Genomic DNA, 22,914 nt, shown 5'->3' with positions numbered 1-22,914 from the left:
CTCTAACACCAATAGAGGCCAGTGAAGATAGGTTTGTAGTAGAGCAGTAGACAGCCCCCGGTCAATTTCTCAACCAGGACATCAAGGAAAGAGAACAATTCAACCATTCCATTTTGATGGTGAATTTCAGCACAGGATCAAACCCATTAAGGGAAGTAAGGAAATTCTTATAAGCAGCCGTGGATTCAAAATATAGCAAACATATCAAATCAAGTTGCCACAGTCTTACTAGGCCATAGGGCTGCTCTTTCATTACAGAGACAACTGGTGGTGATTCAATCTGAGGGACACCAGGAGAGGTTGAGAAGGAAAATAGTAACCTCAGCTGGTGTGGGAATTGAACCCATGCAGTTGGCATCACAATGCTTTGCAAGCCAATCAGCCAGCCAATTGAGCTAAATGAACTCGCATAGCAAGCAGTTAATCTACAAATTGGAGGATCTGCAAGGGTTAGACGCCATTCCAAAAGACAAAAAAGTAGCTGTGCCTATTATATAAACAAATAATATGTTATATGAATTTCAGTGCTCATGTCAGCCAGACATATAGGCTATATAAGCCAAAGATTGACAGATTATATAAAATAGCACAGCCTGGTGTCCTTTTGTGACAAACAGGATACTGACTCTACCCAACCAGCCCAACGCTTGCATAATTCACAACATAGCATCCAACATTAGCTCAGGTTTCACAACTGGCCAATATTTCCATGACAGCACCTCTACCATCAACAGTACCCTCTCGTATGGTATAATTGCTGTTTCCTTTTACTTTGATACAGAATTTGTCAATTGTCTTGATGTGTGCAAAATGATAAGTTTTAATGGAAGATGTTTTTTATCCCCCTGCAATTCTCAAGTCTGTATGACCAAACAGCTCATCTCATATCACCATTACCTCTAAGCTGTGCACACAACCACTCCGGAGTTCCACTGGTGTCAGCACGCGGATCATGGCATCAACTTCTGGTGCTTGAAGTCACTGCCACGCACAGACCCCGGAGGGCCGCATTGACAGAAAGAAAATTAGACGAACCCTGCTCATCACTGATGTTTGATTAATTTGGTTTAGGAACTTATAACAAAATTTATAGTTTAGCTGAAAATAAGCCAAAACCCACAGGAGGTTTGAGAGACAAAGTAGGAGTCTTTGAGTTTGAGATGAACTATCCTTACTCTTACCAATAATGGTGTCAATTAGTTTGAAGCAGATATAGAGAGAACATTTTTTTAAAACAATTCAAAGAGATTGCAAACTACTACTGAAGAACGTCAGAAGGAAATTCTATTCAATTTCTTGACATTGCTCCAGTTCCAAGGCACATAATGTGCTAGTTACAGGTCATATAGAGCTCACCAGCATGTTTGCACCTACCTTACCTTCTAAGGGTTGTGCCTGTGCTGAGATAATAAGGTTGAATAAAAATGTGTCACATGTCCCACAATAAACTGCCTGCTAACTAATACTTAACACTTCCTTCCTCTCCAATTACTAAATTCTGGCCCTTGTACTTCAAGCTCTACTTAAAGTCATATTGCCCCTCTTTAGAGTTAATTATGCCTCTATTCTCCCATAAACTTGTCCCCCCACACCTACGCTACCCATATTCATGATCACCTACTTGACTCTGCCATCTCAGGTAACCTCTTAAGTTCCATCATGTCAATCAAAGATAAGAATGTCTCTGATCACTTCCTTCTATCAATTTTCATTCATTCACCCCATCTCCCAACTACAATTACTTCTGTATTTGCTTTTGGAAAAGAGATTTTAGTCACTTTGAACTGCATTTTCAAATTCCTAAGTGTCATTTTTGTAGCTACTGTTCTGCTCAGTTGTACTCTCACCTCCATCTTTGATGCCCTTATCCAAATAAATGTTTTAGTTCTCTCATTAGTCCATATCATATATAGCAAGGGACATGAATTAGAAGCAAGGATAGGCCACTCAGCCTCTCCAGCTTCTTCCACCATTCAATCAGGTCATGGCTGAATTATCCCACATTCCTGCCTATCTCCAATAACCATTAGTCCACTTGCTAATCTACTTTCCTTTCCCTTAAAACATTCACGGATTCTAGTTCCAGCAGCTTTTGTGGACAAAATTTCCGAGACCTGTGACCCTTTGTGAAGAAGCACTTTTGCACCTTTGTCTTAAATGGGCACCTCTTATTTTGAAACAGTGACCCCAGTTCTAACTTCTCACACAAGAGGAAACAGTGGATCTGGAGAGGTGTTAAGTACAGTCAGGATCTTTTGTTTCAATCAAGTGGAAAGTTTGCTTCTTTATTTCTTTGTACTTTTTAAAACTCTGAACTGATAAAGAACTGTTTTAAAATTTACAATGATGGTTGAATGTTTGGAAAGTAAGGAATTTGATATTGTGAACCCTGTTTGTGTAGCTGTCAGTTCCAGGAATGATCAGGAGTTGAGGGGTTGTTTAAAAGGGAAGCTGATTAGCTTGTGGACTAGAGACCAACTATCAATGACAAAGGTCCTCTATCTGCCAACAACCATGTGATTGATGGTCAGCTAGTTAAACAACTTGGATAGTGAACAAGACTGAGAAGCTAGTCAGCTTAGATGAGAAATCAGCAGGTCTGGAGCAAACAAAAACTCTCAGTTTTCTGCAGTAAGCCATTTTAAACCTGACAAAACCAGCAATGCTGCAAGTTGTGACTTGGAATTGGAGAAGTCAGAGAGATTTCATAAGTGAATTAGCCACCCTGTGTTATTTTCAAACCAGTGCAAACATTGGGGAAAAAAAGGAAAGTCGAAGGCAAACGTTTAGATCATCAACCACCAACCCAAGACATCTAGTTAACACAGACCACAGAACTGTTTTCCCTCCATCCACGTGTTTATTTTCCCTATTTGCGTCTGTCTATGAGAGAAAGATAGGGTTTATAAGAAGTTTAGAGCTTTAATTTTCTTGAGTTTACTTATTTACTTGTAGTTAAAATCTAATGACCTGCAATAAATTGTGATTTCTTGTTAAGTACAGAAACCTTGTCCGTGATTTTGATCAACATTGGTCTGAAAAATCAAGTAGTTTTGGAATGTTTTTAAAATTTTTGTGAATTAAATAGCAGGGCTTGATTTCCAGCATATAAATTCAATGAGATGTGAAACACACTGTCTCTCACACTTCTAAACTCCAGCAGATACAAGTCTAGCCTGTCCAACCTTAAGTCAACTCAACCATTCCAGGTATCAGACTAGCAAACCTGTTATGAACTGCTTCCAATGCATTTACATGTTTACCTAAACACTACTCCAGATGTGGTCTCACAAATGTCCTGTATAACTGAAGCACAGCACCTCTCCCACCCCTACTAGTGTACTCAACTCCTCGCTCAGTAAAATATATTATTATATTAGCTTTTCTGATTATCTGCTGTACCTGATTACTAACATGTTATGATTCAAGTACAAGAACACCCACATCCCTCAGCACCTCAGAGCTTTGAAATCTCGAACCATTTAGATAATTTTTTATTCTTAATGCCAAAATGGACCATTTCATATTTTCCAAGGTTTCAGTTCATTTGCCAGATCTTTGCCCACCCACTGAACCTACCAATATCCCTTTGTAGACAACCTATATCCTATTCACAACCTACATTCTGATCAATCTTTGTTTGGTTCCTACATTCAAGTCATTTATATCAATTATAAAATGTTGAATTTCCTGCACTGATCCACATGGTACAACACTCATGACATGCTGGCAACCAGAAAAGGACAATTTATACTTACTGTTTCTCAGTCAAACTTCTAAATGGGGAGGGGAGAGTTTAAACTAACTTGACAGGGAGGTGGGAGATTCAGTAGGGGGAGATAAATGGCCAAAATTAGAAGAAATAATAAGTGATTTAAAGCAGCATGGAAATTGTGGGTCATTTAAAAAGGTACAAGGGAGTTTGGCAAGGTTGAATTGAATTTATTTTAATGCAAGGGGTCTGACAAATAAGGGAAATGAGTAGCAAGCACAAATTAAATCATGGAGGTATGATGTCATTGCTATCACTGAAACATTGTTGGGGGGGGGCAGAATTGGCAGCTCAATAGAATCTTCAGGCAAGACAGGGAATAGATAAAAGAAGGGGAAAATAATGTTGTTCAGGGAATCAATTACAGCATTAAGGAGGGATAATATCTTAGAAGCTCTTCAACTGAAGCCATATTGAAAGAAGCTAAAAACCAAAAAGGAGCAATCCCAATGCTGGGAGTGTACTACAGGCCTCCTAACAGTCAGAGAAATAGAAGAGCAAATTTCAGAGGAGTATAAAAATAATAGGGTAATGATAGTAGGGAATTTCAACTTCCTCAGCATTAAATGGGGGCCGTCACAGTGTGAAAGGTTTAAAAGCAGCAGAATTCTTAAAATGAATCCAGGAGAGCTTTTCAAAGCAGTATGTAGAATGCCCAATGAGACAGGGTAGTCCAGGACTTAATTTCAGGTAATGAATCCAGGCAAGTGGTTGAATTTATCAGTGAGGGAGCATTTTGCAAACAGTGATCATAATTCCATTAGATTCATGATTGTTATTGAAAAGGATAAGGATGGGTATGAATCTAAACTGGGGAAGAGCAACTTTAACAAAATCAGTTCGATTTGGCTAGAGTGGCTTGGGAGCCGATACCTGTAGGAATATCTGTGTCAGAGAAGTGGGACAAATTCAGAAAGTTAGTAAGAAGGATTGGAGGGGATATAAAGAAATTTTCTTTCCCCCACTTGAGGGTGATGGGAATCTGGAACTCACTGCCTGCAAGATGGTAGAGGCAGAAACCCTCATAACATTTAAGAAGTATTCAGACATACACTTGTAATGCCGAGCGTTCAAGGCAATGGACCAAGTTCTGGAAAACAGGATTAGAATTGTTAGGTGGTTCTTTTTGACTGGCACAGACACAATTTTGTTCTGTGCTGTAGATCTCCGATTAATGCCAATATATCAAGTCTGTTAGCCATTATTATTTTATCATCCAAATGAACTTTACTCTGACACCTTACCAAATACCTTCCGGAAATTTAAATACAGGTCATGTTGCTATTACACGTGTTTCATTAAAGCAAATTTGTTGTAATGCGACTGTCGAACTCAGGACACTGTTTCTAAAGCGCAAAGTTTTAAAGTGTGTATTGGTTGTAATCAACTATGCGATTTTCTTGTAACACAGAATTGCATGAGAATGGAACGACAGCGTCATAGTAGAACTGATTCTATAGTCCATCTACTGGTTCCTTTTTATCCACAACATATGTTACTATTTCAAACAATTACAGTAAGTCCTAGGACATTAAAGGAAGTAGCTAGGAAATAGCTACAGAAATAACTAATGCACTAGTAGTAATCATTCAAGAATCCTAAGATTCTGGAAAAGACTCAGAAGATTGGAAAACTGCTAATGTAATACTTTTATTTAGAAAGGGAAGGAGACAAAAACAGGTAATTGTAGGCCAATTAGTTTAAAGTCTGTTATTGGCAAAATGTTAAAGTGTATCATAAAGAATGTAATAGCAAACAATTCAGAAATACATTATATGAACAAGCACAGTCAATAGGACTTCCTGAAGGGGAAAATCATGCCTGACAATTTTACTAGAATTCTCTGAGGTGGCAAAAAGCAGGACAGATAAAGGGGAATCAAGATGTAACATATTTGGATTTTCAAAAGGAGTTTGATAACGTACCATATGGTAGGCTGTTTAGTACAAGCCCATAGTATTAGCGTAGTATATTAGATAGATAGAGGTTTAGTGATATTGTGGCTGGGTTGTTAAGTATATTTGAGGCTGAAATAGATGGAAGTTTTAATCAAGGGTTATTAGGGAAAAATCAGGAAAGTGGAGTCGAGGGTTAACAAGTCGGCCATGAATGGCCACAGCAGACCTAAAGGGCTGAATGACCTTCTGCTCCTACTTTATCAAATTGGTTGAGCGTGCATTTCACTTTTATAATACCATGGTGGCTCTACACTTTTCTAGGTGGCCTGCTGCAAGTCTTCAATAATATTATCTAACATCTTCCCTCTGACAGATGTGAAGCTGACTGACCTATGCAGTTTGTTTCGTCTGTCTTCTTCCCTTCTTGATTAAAAGATTTATAATTGCCATTTTCTAGTCTAATGTAATGTTCACCAAATCTAGGAAGCCTTGTACAATTCTAACCAACGTAGCAACTGCTTCATCTAACGCTCTGGATTAGATGCCCACAGGAGAAAGCAAGCATTGCAGATGTTGGAGATCAGAGTCGAGAGTGTGGTGTCGGTAAAGCACAGCTGGTCAGGCAGCATCCGAGTAGCAGGAGAATAAGCCCTTTATCAGGAATGAGGCTGGTGGATCTGGGCTGAGATATAAATGGGAGGGGGGTGGGGCTGGGGGGGGAGGGGGAAGGTAGCTGTTAAAGCGATAGGTGGGTGAAATGAGGAAGCTGTTGAAATCCACATTTATCCCATGTGGTTGCAGGGTCACAAGGCAGAATATGAGGCTTTTTTCCTCCATGCATCAGCTGATAATGGTTTGGCAGTGGAGGAGGCCAAAGACTGCATGCCCTTGACAGAGTGGGAGGGGGAGTTGAAGTATTCAACCACAGGGCGATGGGGTTGGTGGGCGTGGGCATCCCAAAGATGTTCTCTGAAATGATCCACAAGAAGGCGTCCTGTCTCCACGATATAGAGGCGACCACACTGGGTTCAACGGATGCAGTACATGACATTGGTAGAGGTACAGGTAAATTTCTGACAGATGTGGAAGGATCCCTTGTCCATCCACAACCTCATCACCTCTGGGGATCTCCCATCCACAGTCTTCACCCTGCACTGCCCGATTCTACCTCCTTCCTAAGATTCACAAACCTGATTGCCTCGGTCGATCCATTGTCTCAGCCTGCACCTGTCCCACCAAACTCATCTCTTCCTACCTCGACACCATCCTGTCCCCCTTGGTCCAGGAACTCCCCACCAATGTTCTTGACACCATCCATCCCCTTCACCTGCTCCAAGATTTTCCTTTCCGCGGCCCCCAAAGCCTCAGCTTCACCATTGATATCCAGCCCCTGTACACGTCGAAGATCCCCAAGCCCCCGTTTCTTCCTCTCCCACATCTTCATCCACTCAACCAGTACCCTTCTACTCACACCCTCATCTGCCTGGCTGAACTGGTCCTCACCCTTAACAACATCTCCTTCCAATCCTCCCACTACCTCCAAACCAAATGGGTAGCCATGGGCACCTGCATGGGCCCCAGCTATGCCTGCCTGTTTGTTGACTAAGTGGAACAGTCCATCGTCCACAGTGACACTGCCACCACACCCCACCTGTTCCTTTGCTACATCGATGACTGTATCGGCACCGCCTCATGCTCCCATGAGGAGGTTGAACAGTTCATCAACTTTACCCACACCTTACACCCTGACCTCAAATTCACCTGGACCATCTCTGACACCTCTCTCCCCCCCTTCCTGGACTTCTCCATCACTCTGACGACCGACTAACCACGCACATATACTACAAGCCCACAGCTACCTAGACTACATCACCTCCCACCCTACCTCCTGTAAAAACACCATCTGTTATTCCCAATTCCTCCACCTCCACCGCATCTGTTCCCAGGAGCAATTCCACCACAGAAAGCACCAGATGGCCGCCTCCTTCCACAATCACAACTTCCCTTCCCACGTGGTTGACGATGCCCTCCAGTGCATCTCCTCTACTTCATGCACCAGTGCCCCTCCTCTACTTCATGCACCAGTGCCCTTGAACCTTACCCTTCCCAATGCAACAAGGACAGAAACCCCCGGTCCTCACCTCCCACCCCACCAACCTCTGCATACAATGCATCATCCTCTGCAACTTTCGTCACCTCCAAACGGATCCCACCACCCAAGATATATTTGCCTCCCCACCCTTATCAGCATTCCGAAAAGACCATTCCCCCCGTGTCTCCCTCATCAGGTCCACATCCCCGCACCCACACCCCACTCCTGGCACCTGGCACTTTGCCCGCCACCGCAGAAAATGTGAAACCTGCACCCACACCACTCCCCTCACCACCGTCCAAGGCGCCAAGGCCCCACATCCGTCAGAAATTTACCTGTACCTCTCCCAATGCCATCTACTGCATCCATTGCACCCGGTGCGGTCTTCTCTACATCGGGGAGACAGGACGCCTTCTTGTGGATCAGTTCAGAGAACATCTCTGGGACACCCGCAACAATCAACCCCCTCGCTGAACACTAACTTCCCCCCACTCTGTCAAGGACATGCAGGCCCTGGCCTCCTCTACCGCCAAACCGTTACCACCCGATGCATGGAGGAAGAACGCCTCATATTCCACCTTGGGATCCTGCACCCACACAGGATCAATGTGGATTTCAACAGCTTCCTCATTCTCCACTCCCCCCACCTTATTATCCCAGTCCCAAGCCTCCAACTTGACACTGCCCTCCAGATCCGTCCATCACTACCCCCCTGACCTTTCATCCTCTCCCTCATCTTCATCCATCTATCACTTTCCCAGCTACCTTGCCCCCAACCCCACCCCCCATCCTATTTATCACTCAGTCCCGACTCACCAGCCTCATTCCTGGTGAAAGGTTTATGCCTGAAACGTTGATTCTCCTACTCCTCCAATGCTGCCTGACCTGCTGTGCTTTTCCAGCACTTCACTCTCGACTCATACCAGCCCACAGCCATGAACAATTTACTCACTACCACTTACCTGGGGATTACAATTTTCTTCCTCCTATTTTCTGAATTAGTCATATTTCTGGCATGTTACTTGTACCCTCAATAGTGAAGACCAATATAAAAGTACTGTTCGATTCATCTGCCATCTCTGTATTTTCTAATTTTACTTGAATGTTTAATCATTCATTGTCAGATCTGGCTGGATTACATCAAGCATCTTCACCTTCTGTCACATGTTAAAACTGCTCACTGTGCTAGAATTGACCAATTGTTTAGCTGCCTCCGTCCCTTTCACTAATCTCCCTCAGCTTCCCACTTCCTTTGCCCTGGAGCTGAACTCATGTCCTTCTCTTCAACTCCCTGCTTCCTCGCTCTGAACTCACCTTATCCATGAAATTGAATTTCTGTTCTCTGAACCCTATTCCCACCTAAGTGCTGACCACTCAACCTCCCTGCGTGACTCCCTGGTTAGCTAATGGTAGTTGTAATCTCTCTCAAGCTACTAACCCTCCCCTTCAAATCTGCCAGTATCACACCTCTCCTCAAAATAATTGACACACGACCTCTTATCCATGCAAACTACTGCTTCATATCCAACTTTCCTTACTTCTACAAAATCCTTAAGAATGTTACCTCCCAGAATGGCGACCATGCTACTCCATATTTAAATCCCTTCAAACAAGTTTCTGTCCCTGTCAAAGCATGACATTGTTCTTAAAGTTACGGATGGAATGAACTTCCACAGGAGGTAGCGGATGCAGGTACAGTTACAACATTTAAAAGACATTTAGAGAAGTTCCTAAATAAGGAATGTATGGAGGGTTATGGGCAAGCGCAGGCAGGCAAGACTAGTTTAGTTTGGGGTTATGGTTAGAATGGACTGGTTGGATCCATGCTGTATGACTATGACATCCTGTGTGACTGAGATCAAGCTAAGCTATATCTCATCACCGTTCTCAGTCCCTCTCAAAATTTCCACACCATCCTTCTCACACAGTACCTTCTCTAGTAGCTGGTTGCAACATCAGTTGTCTAGTTTCATACCCAGCTATCCAATTACAAAGTTTCCTTCAATAGCTTCTCTTCTCATATCATTTCCCCACGAGACCCCAGAACCTCATGGTTAAACTAAAGCATGACCTTGGATTTCAGGATTGTTCATACACTTGTATTCCAAGTCTCAGCTGTGTTGCTATGGGAAGCAACTGAACAAAGTTAGAATATGCTTCAAAATCTAAAATTGCTAGAAAAACTCAAGATCTGGCAGCATCTGTGGAGAGAAAGCAGAGTTAAAGTTTTGGGTCCAGTGGGCCTTCTCCCAGAACTCCAAAGTCTGCATTCTCTCAACAGATGCTGCCAGAACTGCTGCATTTTTTCAGCAGTTTCTGGTTTCCAGCATCCACAGTTCTTTGTTTAGAATATACTTCCCTAGGGAAGGAGGAGGAAAGCTGAATGAATAAATATCTGAATATCATTATGATACACCGTCTGGTAGATGGTTCAAGGTAGCATCAACGAAGGCCAAAACAGCCAGCCAGTCTCTTTACTGCAGGATATGGTAGGGTGCTAGAAATTATCTTACTGCTGATGTACTTGGACAACAAATGTAATGGCATATTTGAAGAAAACTACTTACTGCTAACGTAGTTTGTAATTCTTTGACCTTTAATAATTGTGGCTGTTATGTTTGTCCACGTGATGCAAAAAAGAAAAACAGTGTCACGCAAACTGGTTATCATTCAAAATTAATCTGTCATTATTCTACAGCTGGACGGACACACACACACACACACACTCTCCAGGTCATAGATTAAATTTGGCCTATGAATTCTATCCAGTTTTGTGACTATTAAGCCCACTAAATGAATATCTGTATACGTTCATTTCATGGCTATTTGTACAAAAAAACTCATACATATGTGCAGAGTCTATAAAAACATGACTTGTAACAAAAATTTAGATCAGTAGGACAGGACAATATCTCTTACCCAGCCCTGCTTTGTTAATATCATTAGCTTCGTCAGCAAAATGTGTGTAATTTTCCTAAAATTAGTGACCTATGCAGCACCCCTAAGTGGTACTCTGCTGGCACTGAAACACTTTGGGACTAGATTAGATTGGGATATCTGGTCTGCATGGACGAGTTGGACCGAAGGATCTGTTTCCGTGCTGTACATCTCTATTATTTTATTCTAATACAGAAGACTAAATCTTTGCCTAGGGCCACAATTGAGAGCAGCATGTTGCTCAAGGGCTAGCTTCTCAGAGGCATTATTGAGAAATGGAGCACTGTACTTTTTGCTAATCCCCATATGATTTAGCAATATCTTCTAAAAATAGACAGTCGTGTATGGCTGTGTTTAAAGTAAAATCACAAAACAAACACGTTAACCTTCCAGATAATGAGCCACAATTGATGGAAAACCATTTAAAAAAATCCAATCCAAATCTTTACAACTTAGTTTCCAAACCCATTATAGATGGCCAGGCCCAAAATCTACACAACGGCAGGTACCCACTGATCTTTAAAGAAAAAACCCCAGAAAATTTCAAGAAAAATTAGGATAGAGTACATTAAAAAGTGAATTACTGTATTAGCAATCCTAAGGCCGAGACTAACATAGGGGTTTAAAATCACACCATACCAACTAAATTTAAATTCAGTCATGAAACAGATCTGCAATAAAAATCTAGCATCAATAATGGTCATCAACATCCTTTTAAAAGGAAATCTATGATTTCTACCTGCCATCTGAAATTATCTAGTTAAGGTTAATTAAGAATGAGAAACGAATGCCATCCAATGATGTCCACATTCCATGTGAATGAATAAATGTTTCTTTTTTCTTCACATGCTTTAGTAGTTAATGTTTGTGGTATATGGTTTATTGATCCAGTTATACAGTCCTTACAGTCTAATGTTTTGATCATAATATTAAGGGTTTATTTTAGCCTCATTCTGTGTGATTATGAAAAGGTTTTCAAAGAAAAGCTGCCCCAAGGAGCTTTGCATTTCTCAAAACCAAATTAAAATCTCCTCACCATAAATTATTACTTCTTAAATAGAAAGATAACTGAATTTGCCAAGCTGGACATAGTGGAAATATTCAGATTGGAGCCTACATTTAAAGAATGATGAATATTAGGACAATTCATTTTATTCAATTTATAAATGAAAGGTCATTTGCTGTTACTTTATAAACTTACCTCTATCCTTAGCTTTATCTGACAGCAGCACTTCCACTTCCTGGTACTCCTGCATGGCATTGAGTATAATATGCCCCTCTTTATTAAAGAGGAAAAGCATTGGGATTGTAACATCATCAGTATTCCTTCCATCACCAGCCATTTGGAAAAGGGGAGCCGTATCACTGCTGCTTCCTTCATTGTCATCTGCCCAATAGCAAATTCAGTTATAACAGCTGCAGTGTACACCTGGACATGCAAAATTCTCTGGGTTTACTGAAGATTTTAATATATGTCATAATAAAGCTAATAGGTGAGGGTTGAAGAGTAAATGGTTCTCTCTCAAGCTGTGGAGATTTTACATTTAATGCTTTTTAAAAAAATTATACTTGATGTCACTGAGAGGAATGTTAATTCTACAGTATTTTACATTTCAGGCACTGGGGCAATCACAAAGCACATTAATTGATTAAAGACAAGATTACTTTTCTCTCTATTCTGCTCCCAGCAACATGCTTCAGGACAAAATTTTAAATAGACTCAACATAACATAGATTCAACTGTTCAGAAATATCAAGCACTCAGGCACATCTTTCAAAGGCTAAATAAGAACCAAAGGATCTTTGAAAGGGATTTAAGTAAGAGGATGAACATTTTTAAGTTAAAAATCACACAACACCAGGTTATAGTCCAACAGGTTTAATTGGAAGCACACTAGTTTTCGGAGCGACGCTCCTTCATCAGGTGATGTGGAGGACTCGATTGGAACACAGAGTTTATAGCAAAAATTTGCAGTGTGATGTAACTGTAATTATACATTGAAGAATTGATTGTCTGTTAAGCCTTTCATCTGTTAGAATACAGTGTTAGTTTCACTTCTTTCATGTGTAAATCACAAAACCCTTTTTTTTAAAGTTGCATTCTCGGGTTAGCTGTTAACAATGGTGATAGCTAGACAATATGTTGAAGGTGTTAGCCCCCTGTGTTCTCTGTCTATGACCTGATGTTTAGATTGATTCCAATCTAAAAAGTGAGATAACAGAGTTTTACATAAATTCATGCAGTTTTTTGAGCTCAGAGTTCTACATGAATGTATACAGTAATTGAGCAAAGTGCAATGTAACTCTGCAAGTACAAAAAAAAGGGTTTTGTGATTTACACATGAAAGCAATGAAACTATCTCTGTATTCTAACAGATGAAAGGCTTAACAGACAATCAATTTTTCAATGTATAATTTCAGTTACATCACACTGCAAATTTTTGCCATAAATTCTGTGTTACGATCGAGCCCTCCACTATCACCTGATGAAGGAGCGTCGCTCCGAAAGCTAGTGTGCTTCCAATTAAACCTGTTGGACTATAACCTGGTGTTGTGTGACTTTTAACTTTGTACACCCCAGTCCAACACCGGCATCTCCGAATCATGAACATTTTTAAAGATGACATGTCTTGAAACTGAAAATATATGAAGGATGGTGAGGGGAGAGTTGAAGGAATGGGAAGTGCTGTAATTTTACAGGAATTCAAGTTTTCTAAAGGTGCAGTACGGAATTAAACAATAGAATAAAGAAGAACAGAAATCGCTGGAGAAACTCAGGAGGTCTGGGAGCATTTATAGAGAGGAAGCAGAGTTAAGGCTATGAGTCCTGTGGCCCTTCTTCAGAACTAAAATAAATTTAGTCTGGAGTTGACAAAGCAAAATTGAAGATTACAGCAGCAGATGGGATGAGGTGAGGGTGGTCGCAGGCAATGCTATGGAGATTTATGTCAGTAGTCTTCATGACAGAGAGGAAACTCAGCTCAAGGTTGAGCAGGACAGTAAAGTTGTGAATACTCTAGTTCACCAAAGGTAGAAAGCAAGGAGAGGCATGGGGTCATTGGCAAGAGTACCAGGAATTTGTGGTGGGGCTGATGCTTTGGTCTTCCCGCTATTTAGCCAAGGAAATTGTAGCTTCTGCATGACAGGATTTTGAAAAATCAGACTGACAACAGAGAAGCAGTAGAAGGTTCAAGAGAAATGATAAGAGGTAGAGCTGGGCTTCATTAATTAATCTTAAATCTGAAGATAAAGCATGGAAGTGAGGAAGAGCAGACAGCCAAAGAGAAGTCCTCAGGTGAATCCAAAGGTAACAGTGCAGAGACCGGGTACACGGCTACTCTCTCATTAGAGATAGAAAGATAGATAGATGACTGGTGATGCTTTTCCTCTTTAACTGGAGGTTCACTGTGCCTCAGATGAGGGGTGAAGTTGAGAAAGCGGGACTTTCAAGTTGACCTCAGCTGGTGAGGTCTGAACCTGCACTCTTGGCATCACTCTGCATTGCAAACAGCCAAGTGACCCCCTCAGAGCTTACAAGGTACACGGATATTGCTGGAGAGTCTATAGCTATGACTGGATAAGTAAGACTGAAATCAAGCGAGGGAATACCCATCCAGTGAAATGACAGAGGAGAGGTATTAGAAGAGAACAGTAAGGTTAGCTGTATGGTAAGCCTGCAGCAGGGTTAAGGGGATTAGGGGGGATAATGCATTACGATCACAAGCACGGAAGTTATATTGATGAGGGAACACAGTAAAAAGATGCGTACACATTATTTTGGGTTTGCAGATAAAACTAAACAAGCATTAAGATGCAACTTGTGCATTGGATATTATATCACCTAGTGTTATATTAACTAGTGTGAATCTTCACTCAGCAATATGAATCACTAATAATCAGAGAATCCCAAACTATTTTAACTCTGTAATAATCAGGTGGACATGATAATTCTCTCAACAGTATATACATAAATATGTATAACATCACTTAAATGTGAAAGTAAGAACTGCATTCCTTACCAATGACAATGCCACCTATCGCCCCAGCCTTCTGTGCATTCCGTGCCTTCTCAGCAAACATGCAATGACCTCGTTGCATCAGAGCAATTTTTCCTTTGATTGTTTCAGGATTTAATATCTCTGAGCAGCCATTATAGGGTTCACATTTAGCAACAAAACCACGTACCTATCAAGAATTTAGAAAAACACGCAGTCAAATTTTACAGTGAAAAATTTCTTCAAAGCCAATCTATATTGTCATGTGAAAGTACAATTGATATAAAGACTGTAATGAGGTAGTTAAGCAACAATCTGACAGGTTTATAACTCAAATAAGGTAGTCTGAGTTTAACTTCTACAAAGTCTGTTTGGCAACGTTTTGCCATTCTCAGCTCAAGAACTCCGAGCTTGACAAGACAGGAGGAATGAAGCCTCTTAAACCATTCTGCTAGTCAGTCCAGTGGTTCAGAACTCACAGTTATTATTCAATTGAAGACTAACGATGGATGTGCAGAATCCATCACATTTTAAAACGGAAGTATGGAGAAGATTGTAATCAGGTCTGGAGGCATGACAGAAGTAGACACTGGGAAGTACCATTCACTGTTGTGACCTGGACAGAAACCTCATGTTGTTTGTGTCACAATAGCAATTGAGAGAAGCCTTGCAGCAGTGAACTCATTGTACAAGTTTCAAAACATGTAAGGTAAAATAAAACTATGAACTTTCTGTTCAATAAAGTGCCACCTACAATGTTTTTCCTGTTTGATGATTCAACCTCATCTATTAAAGAAGAGTAACATGAGCTAGCTGACAGCACAGCTAAATGTTTGTTTTACTTCTTATTAATTAAAGTATGCATCAGCTGAAAAATCAAACAAAAACAGAAATTACTGCAAAAACTCAGCAGGTCTAGCAGTGTCTGTGGAAAGAAAGCAAAACTAATATTCTGAATCCAGTGACCCTTCTTCAAACCAGTTCTGAAGCCTCGGAAACTCCACAATATACACCTAACTGGTTCACAAAGACAAAAGATGGGATACAGCACATGTAAATTCAGATCAAAGCTCCTTCTGCTCTATTCCAGCAATAAACGTCAGCTTTCAACTCCAATTTCAGGAGAGAAGCCCGAACTACATCAAGGTGGCATTCTCCAGACACATTATGGAATCTATAAGTGAGATGACTAATTTAATGGCAAGTTTTTGCTGCTTTACACTGGAGATCAGTGCTCCTTCAAAAGTGGATTCGGACTACACAGGTAGGACTTTTATAAACTAACAGATCGATTCAGCTGAATTTGATTCAAAGTTTTGTGGGGAAATTGAAACATTTCATCCACTGGCCCACCCAATCCTTTCTTTCTTTGCAAACACCTGCAACTCAGCTGACAAAGTACGTTCTACTATATTTTAATAATTATTCTCACTGTCACGATTACTTAATTTGGCAAATAGAATTGAAATGGTGTGAAATTCAGAATTATGGAATGTTTCTATTAAAAATATTATAGAGTACGAATATATTGACTGAACTGAAATACAGCAGAACTTCTGATATGCCGTGTTTGTATTCATTTCAAGAGATATGCAGCAGGTCTGGCCAATTTTGTATTCAAACCAGATTGACAATCCCAGCAATGACAATATTAGTAAGAAAAATAAAAATTAATTTGTATTGATGCATTGGAGAGTTAGGAATGTAAGACCATATGACCATAAGACACAGGAGCAGAATTAGGCCATTTGGCATATTTAGTCTGCTCCACCATTTGATATGTTGATATATCCACCATGTGATATGTTTCTCAACCCATTCTCCTGCCTTCTCCCTATAACCCTTGACCTCCTTACCACTCAAGAACCTGTTTGTCTTAAACAGACTCAATGACTTGCCCTCTACAGCAACAGGTTCCACAGATTAACCACTCCCTCGTTCCTCCTCATTGCAGTTTTAAAGTATCGTCCTTTCACTCAAATAGGACCTTTGGGTCCTCATCTCTCCTATTAGTAGAGACATCTTCTCCATACCCAATCCATCCAGACCTGTCAGTTTTAAGTAAGTTTCAATGAAATCCCACCCATCACCCCCTTCCTTCTAAACTCCATTGAGTACAAACCTAGAGTCCTCGACTGTTTCTCATATGACAAGCCCTTTGTTTTGGGTTCATTCTTGTAAACCACTTCTGGATCCAATCCTTCCTTAGATACAGGACCCAAAATTGCTCACAATAGTCCAAGTGCAATCTGACCAGAGTCTTATACTGCCTCAGCAATTCATATCTGTTCTTGTATTCTAAGAATCTTTTGAAACGAATACAAACACTGCATTTGCTTTTCTAACTGCCAAATGAACCTGCATGTTAACCTCGAGAGAATCCTGAACTAGGACTCCCAAGTCCCTTTGTGTTTCAGATTTCTGAAGCAGTTAGAAAATAGACTACACCTTTATTCTTCCTACTATCATGCATAACCTCACAACTTCCCACACTGTATTCCATCTGCTACTTCTGTGCCCACTCTCCTAATCTGTTCAAGTCCTTCTGCAGCCTTCCTCAACACTACCTTCCCTCCAGCTATCTGTGTCGTGTGCAAACATAGCAATAAAACCCTCAGTTTCTTCGTCCAGATCATTAATGTATAATAGGACCACATCTGTTCACATATCGGACCCCTGCAGAACTCCACTAGTCACTGTCTGCCATCTTGAAAAAGACCCCTCTATCCCTACTCTCTGCCAGTCAGCCAATCCTCTATCCATGCCAGTAACTTGCCCCTAATGCCATGGGCTCTTATCCTATTTAACATCCTCCTCTGCAGCACCTTGTCAAAAGCCTTCTGGAAATCCATTGGCTCTCCTTTGTCTAACTTGCTCATTACCTCATCAAAGAACCCCAACAGATTTGTCAGGATTGACCTCACCTTGATGAAGCCATGCTTTCCAGGTACTCTGCAACTCATCCTTAACAATGAACTCTAAAAATCTTACCAACAACCGAGGTCAGGCTAACTGGCCTATTTCTTATCTCTGTGTCACTCCTTCCTTGAACAAGAGTGTTACATTTGCCATTTTACAGGGACGCTCCCATACTCCAGTGATTCTTGAAGGATCACCACCAATGCCTCAACAATCTCCTCAGTTATCTCCTTCAGAACTCTGGGATATATTCCATCTGATCCAGGTGATTTATCCACCTTCAGCTTCCTTATTACCTCCTCTTTATAGTGATGTCACTACACTCACAGCTGTCCCCTGACTCTCGAAGACAGGAAGGCAAATGGTATGTTTGCCTTTATTGCCAGAGGGTTTGAGAAGAGTGAGGAAGTTTCACTGCATCTGTACAGGTTGATGAGACCACTCCTGGATGCATGCGCAAATTTAAGGAAAGGTTAACTGGGCCTGTATTCACTGCAGTTTTAGAAGAATGAGAGGAGATCTCATTGAAATGTATGAAATTCTGATAGGGCTGGAGAGACTGCATAGAGGGATGATGCATCCCCTGACTGGGCAGTTCCAGAATAAAGGGGTACTTATCAGGTTGAGGTGAAATTTCAACATTCTCAAGGTGGTGAACTTTTGAAATTTTCTACCACAAAAAGCTGTGGAGGCAAAGTCACTGAAAATGTTCAAGAATGAAACACAGATTTCTAGAAGCTAAAAGTGTCAAGGGGATGGTGAGGGAGTGGTATGATACGATAATCGAGGAACAGCCATGATCATAATGGCAGAACATATACAATGGGCTCAATGGGCTCCTTCTACTCCTATTTTCTACATGTTTCTATATATAGTTTCTACAAACATGGATCTTACTTTATGCAACTTAAATATCTTAACATCTTAAAAAAGATGGATATAAATTAAAGTGATTACTAAATTACACTACTGGGATATCATAGCAATTACAGAAACATGGCTCAGGGATGGGCAGGATTGGCAGCTTAATGTTCCAGGATACAAATGCTACAGGAAGGACAGAAAGGGAGGCAAGAGAGGTGGGGGAGTGGCATTTTTGATAAGGGATAGCATTACAGCTGTGTTGAGGGAGCATATTCCCAGAAATACATCCAGGGACGTTATTTGGGTGGAACTGAGAAATAAGAAAGGCATGACCACCTTATTGGGATTGTATCGTGGTCCTCCTAATAGTCAGAAGGAAATTGAGAAACAAACTTGTAAGGAGATCTCAGCTATCTGAAAGAATAATAGGGTAGTTATGGTCGGGGATTTTAACTTTCCAAACATAGACAGGGACTGCCATAGTGTTAAGGGTTTAGATGGAGAAGAATTTGTTAGGTGCGTACAAGACAATTTTCTGATTCAGTATGTGGATGTACCTACCAGAGAAGGTGCAAAACTTGACCTACTCTTGGGAAATAAGGCAGGGCAGGTGCCTAGGGTGTTAGTGGGGGAGCTGTAATTGGGGCCAGCAACCATAATTCTATTCGTTTTAAAATAGTGATGGAAAAGGATAGACCAGATCTAAAAGTTGAAGTTCTAAATTGGAGAAAGGCCAATTTTGACGGTATTAGGCAAGAACTTTCAAAAGCTGATTGGATCCAGATGTTCGCAGGTAAAGGGACAGCTGGAAAATGGGAAGCCTTCAGAAATGAGATAACAAGAATCCAGAAAAAATATATTCCTCTCAGGGTGAAAAGAAGGGCTGGTAGATATAGGGAGTGCTGGATGAATAAAGAAATTGAGGGTTTGATTAAGAAAGAGAAGAAAGCATATGTCAAGTATAGACAGGATAGATCGAGTGAATCCTTTAAAGAGTATAAAGGAAGTAGGAGTATAATTAAGAGGGAAATCAGGAGGGCAAAAAGGGGACATGAGATAGCTTTGGCAAATAGAATTAAGGAGAATCCAAAGGGTTTTTACAAATACATTAAGGACAAAAGGGTAACTAGGGAGAGAATAGGGCCCCTCAAAGATCAGCAAGGCGGCCTTTATGTGGAGCCACAGAAATTGGGGGAGATACTAAATGAATATTTTGCACCAGTATTTATTGTGGAAAAGGATATGCAAGATATAGACTGTAGGGAAACAGATGGTGACATCTTGCAAAATGTCCAGATAACAGAGGAGGAAGTGCTGGATGTCTTGAAATGGGTAAAGGTGGATAAGTCCCCAGAACCTGATCAGGTGCACCCGAGAACTCTGTGGGAAGCTAGAGAAATGACTGCTGGGCCCCTTGCTGAGATATGTGTATCTTCGATAGTCCCAGGTGAGGTGCCAGAAGACTGGAGATTGGCAAACGTGGTGCCACTGTTTAAGAAGGGTGGTAAGGATAAGCCGGGGAACTACAGACCGGTGAGCCTGACCTCGGTGGTGGGCAAGTTGTTGGAGGGAATCCTGAGGGACAGGATGTACATGTATTTGGAAAGACAAAGACTGATTAGGGATAGTCAACATTGCTTTGTGCATGGGATTGAGTTTTGTGAAAAAGTAACAAAGAGGACTAATGAGGGCAGAGCAGTAGATGTGAGCTATATGGACTTCAGTAAGGCGTTCGACAAGGTTCCCCATGGGAGACTGAGCGAGGTTAGATCTCACGGAACACAGGGAGAACTAACCATTTGGATACAGAACTGGCTCAAAGGTAGAAGACAGAGGGTGGTGGTGGAAGGTTGTTTTTCAGACTGGAGGCCTGTGGCCAGTGGAGTGCCACAAGGAGCAGTGCTGGATCCTCTACTTTTTATCATTTACATAAATGATTTAGATGTGAGCATAAGTGATACAGTTAGTAAGTTTGCAGATGACACCAAAATTGGAGGTGGAGTGGACAGCGAAGAGGGTTACCTCAGAGTACAACAGGATCTGGACCAAATGGGCCAATGGGCTGAGAAGTGGCAGATGGAGTTTAATTCAGATAAATGCAAGGTGCTGCATTTTGGGAAAGCAAAACTTAGCAGGACTTATTCACTTAATGGTAAGGTCCTAGGGAGTGTTGCAGAACAAAGTGACCTTGGAGTGCAGGTTCATAGCTCCTTGAAAGCGAAGTCGCAGGTAGATAGGATAGTGAAGAAGGCGTTTGATATGCTTTCCTTTATTGGTCAGAGTATTGAGTACAGGAGTTGGGAGGTCATGTTGCAACTGTACAGGATATTGGTTAGGCCACTGTAGGAATATTGCGCGCAATTCTGGTCTCCTTCCTATTGGAAAGATGTTGTGAAATGTGCAAGGGTTCAGAAAAGTTTTACAAGGACGTTGCCAGGGTTGGAGGATTTGAGCTACAGGGAGAGGATAAACAGGTTGGGGCTGTTTTCCCTGACGTTTTCACGCAGAGGGTGGTACGTGTATGGAATTAGCTGCCAGAGGAAGTGGAGGAGGCTGGTACAATTGCAACATTTAAGAGGCATTTGGATGGGTATAAGAATAGGAAGGGTTTGGAGGGATATGGGCCGGGTGCTGGCAGGTGGGACTAGATTGGGTTGGGATATCTGGTCAGCATGGAAAGGTTGGACCGAAGGGTCTATTTCCATGCTGTACATTGATGACTCTACTGCGAGAGTCTGCCTTTAACGTACTGATTATGAAAGATATTGTATATACAAATATGTCAACAATGATTTATGATTAGTATTATAGCAGCAGGATTACATAAACTAATAAAAACATTCGAACAAATGCAAATTTTCATTAAAAGTGTGCTGGAAAACATTGCAGATTTGACAGCACCTTAAGAGAGAAAAACAGAGTTAATGTTTTGAGTCTAAATGAAGGATCACTGGACTTGAAATGCTAACTCGGTTTCTCTCTCAGCAAATGCTGCCAGACCTGCTGCATTTCTCAAACGCTATTTGTGTTTCAGATTTTAAGCATCTGGAGTTCTGTGTGTTCATTATTATGGTCGTACTGGGTGGGTATAAAAGGTGATAGGAAGGGGAAAGATGTTTATGAGAAATATGACGTACTATCAGGATCAGATAGCTGAAGTGGTGGAACATTAGAGTCTGAAGAGGGTGAAATGTTAAGTATTTTGGAGATACTGTATTCTTGTCTGATCAAGATATCTATGCAAGATGCTCAAAATGTGCAATTCAAATGAAGTTTTAAAGCCAAAAGTTAAAACAAGAAGGGCCAATGACTATGTACAGAATACCAAAACAGGAAAATAGAAAATAACAACTAAAATGGAACACAAAACTCAGGAATTATGCTGCTTTTTATAACTTCATAGGTTATGGGCTCCCAACACTTTTTTTATGCACCTTGATCTCGACTTCTGTCACAACTCCAGGGCAATTGCTGAGTGGATGTCATAAAATTCCCAGCAGGAAGGAGGGAAATATTGGACATGTCCTCTGTATCCCTTAATAACCAAGTTTACAGCACTGTCAGGATGTGCTGGAAGATGAACAACTGCTACACCCTATTTTATTTATTCACTTGAGGAACATGAGTATTGTTGGCTGGCCAGTATTTTTATTACCTGCCTGTAGTCGCCCTTGAAAAGATAGCTACAGGCTTGAACTGCTTCAGCTGCAACATGACCTCCCAACTCTTATAATCAATGCACTGACTAATAAAAACAAACATAAGAAACGCCTTCTTTGCTATCCTAGCTACCTGTAACTCTACTTTCAAGGAATTTTTAAACCTGCACTTCAAGGTTGCTTTGTTTAGCAACACTCCCCTGGACCTTAACATTAAGTGTATAAGTCCTGCCCTACTTTGCCTTTCCAAAATGCAGCACCTCACATTTATCTAAATTTAACTTCATCTGCCACTCCTCGGCCCAATGGCCTCTGATCGAGATCCTGTTGTAATCTGAGGTAACCTTCTTTGCTGTCCACTATACCTCCAATTTTGGTGTCATTTGAAAACTTACTAACCATACCTCCTATGTTCAAATCCAAAATCATTTATATAAATGGCGAGAAGTAGTGGACCCAGCAGTGATCCATGTGGCACACCGCTGGTCACAAGCATCCAACATGAAAAGCACCCTCTGTCTTCTATCTTTGAGCCAGTTCTATATCCAAACAGCTGGTTCTCCCTATATTCCATGTGATCTAACCTTGCTAACCAGTCGACTATGACAAACCTTATAGAAGTTAGTTAGATAGGATTTCCTGCGCATAAAGCCATGTTGACTATGTAAATCCTGTCCCTCAGCATTCCTTCTAATAACTTGCCCACCAACAATGTCAAGCTCATTGGTCTATAGTTCCCTGGCCTTTCTTTACCACCTTTTTTAAATAGTGGCACCAC

At 41.1% G+C, this 22,914-nt stretch overlaps 1 protein-coding gene across 2 annotated transcripts in view; it reads right to left on the bottom strand.

Annotated features, from left to right (window-relative positions):
• Positions 1–22,914, bottom strand: part of edem3 (ER degradation enhancer, mannosidase alpha-like 3) — a 76,789-nt gene that overhangs the window by 5,712 nt on the left and 48,163 nt on the right. The window contains exons 18-20 of one of the 2 annotated variants that reach the window (XM_043699563.1): positions 14,719–14,884; positions 11,901–12,086; positions 10,330–10,371 (exon numbers count right to left, since the gene is read on the bottom strand). In XM_043699563.1, the coding sequence (XP_043555498.1) occupies positions 10,330–10,371; positions 11,901–12,086; positions 14,719–14,884 (394 nt within the window). The remainder of the gene's footprint in view (positions 1–10,329; positions 10,372–11,900; positions 12,087–14,718; positions 14,885–22,914) is intronic. The other variant, XM_043699564.1, reaches the window with a different exon arrangement.

Source organism: Chiloscyllium plagiosum, chromosome 11 (genome assembly GCF_004010195.1).
Source record: "Chiloscyllium plagiosum isolate BGI_BamShark_2017 chromosome 11, ASM401019v2, whole genome shotgun sequence".
NCBI lineage: Eukaryota > Metazoa > Chordata > Chondrichthyes > Orectolobiformes > Hemiscylliidae > Chiloscyllium > Chiloscyllium plagiosum.
The sequence above is the reverse complement of the archived record's forward strand: the minus strand, read 5'-3'. Positions and strand labels throughout refer to the sequence as shown.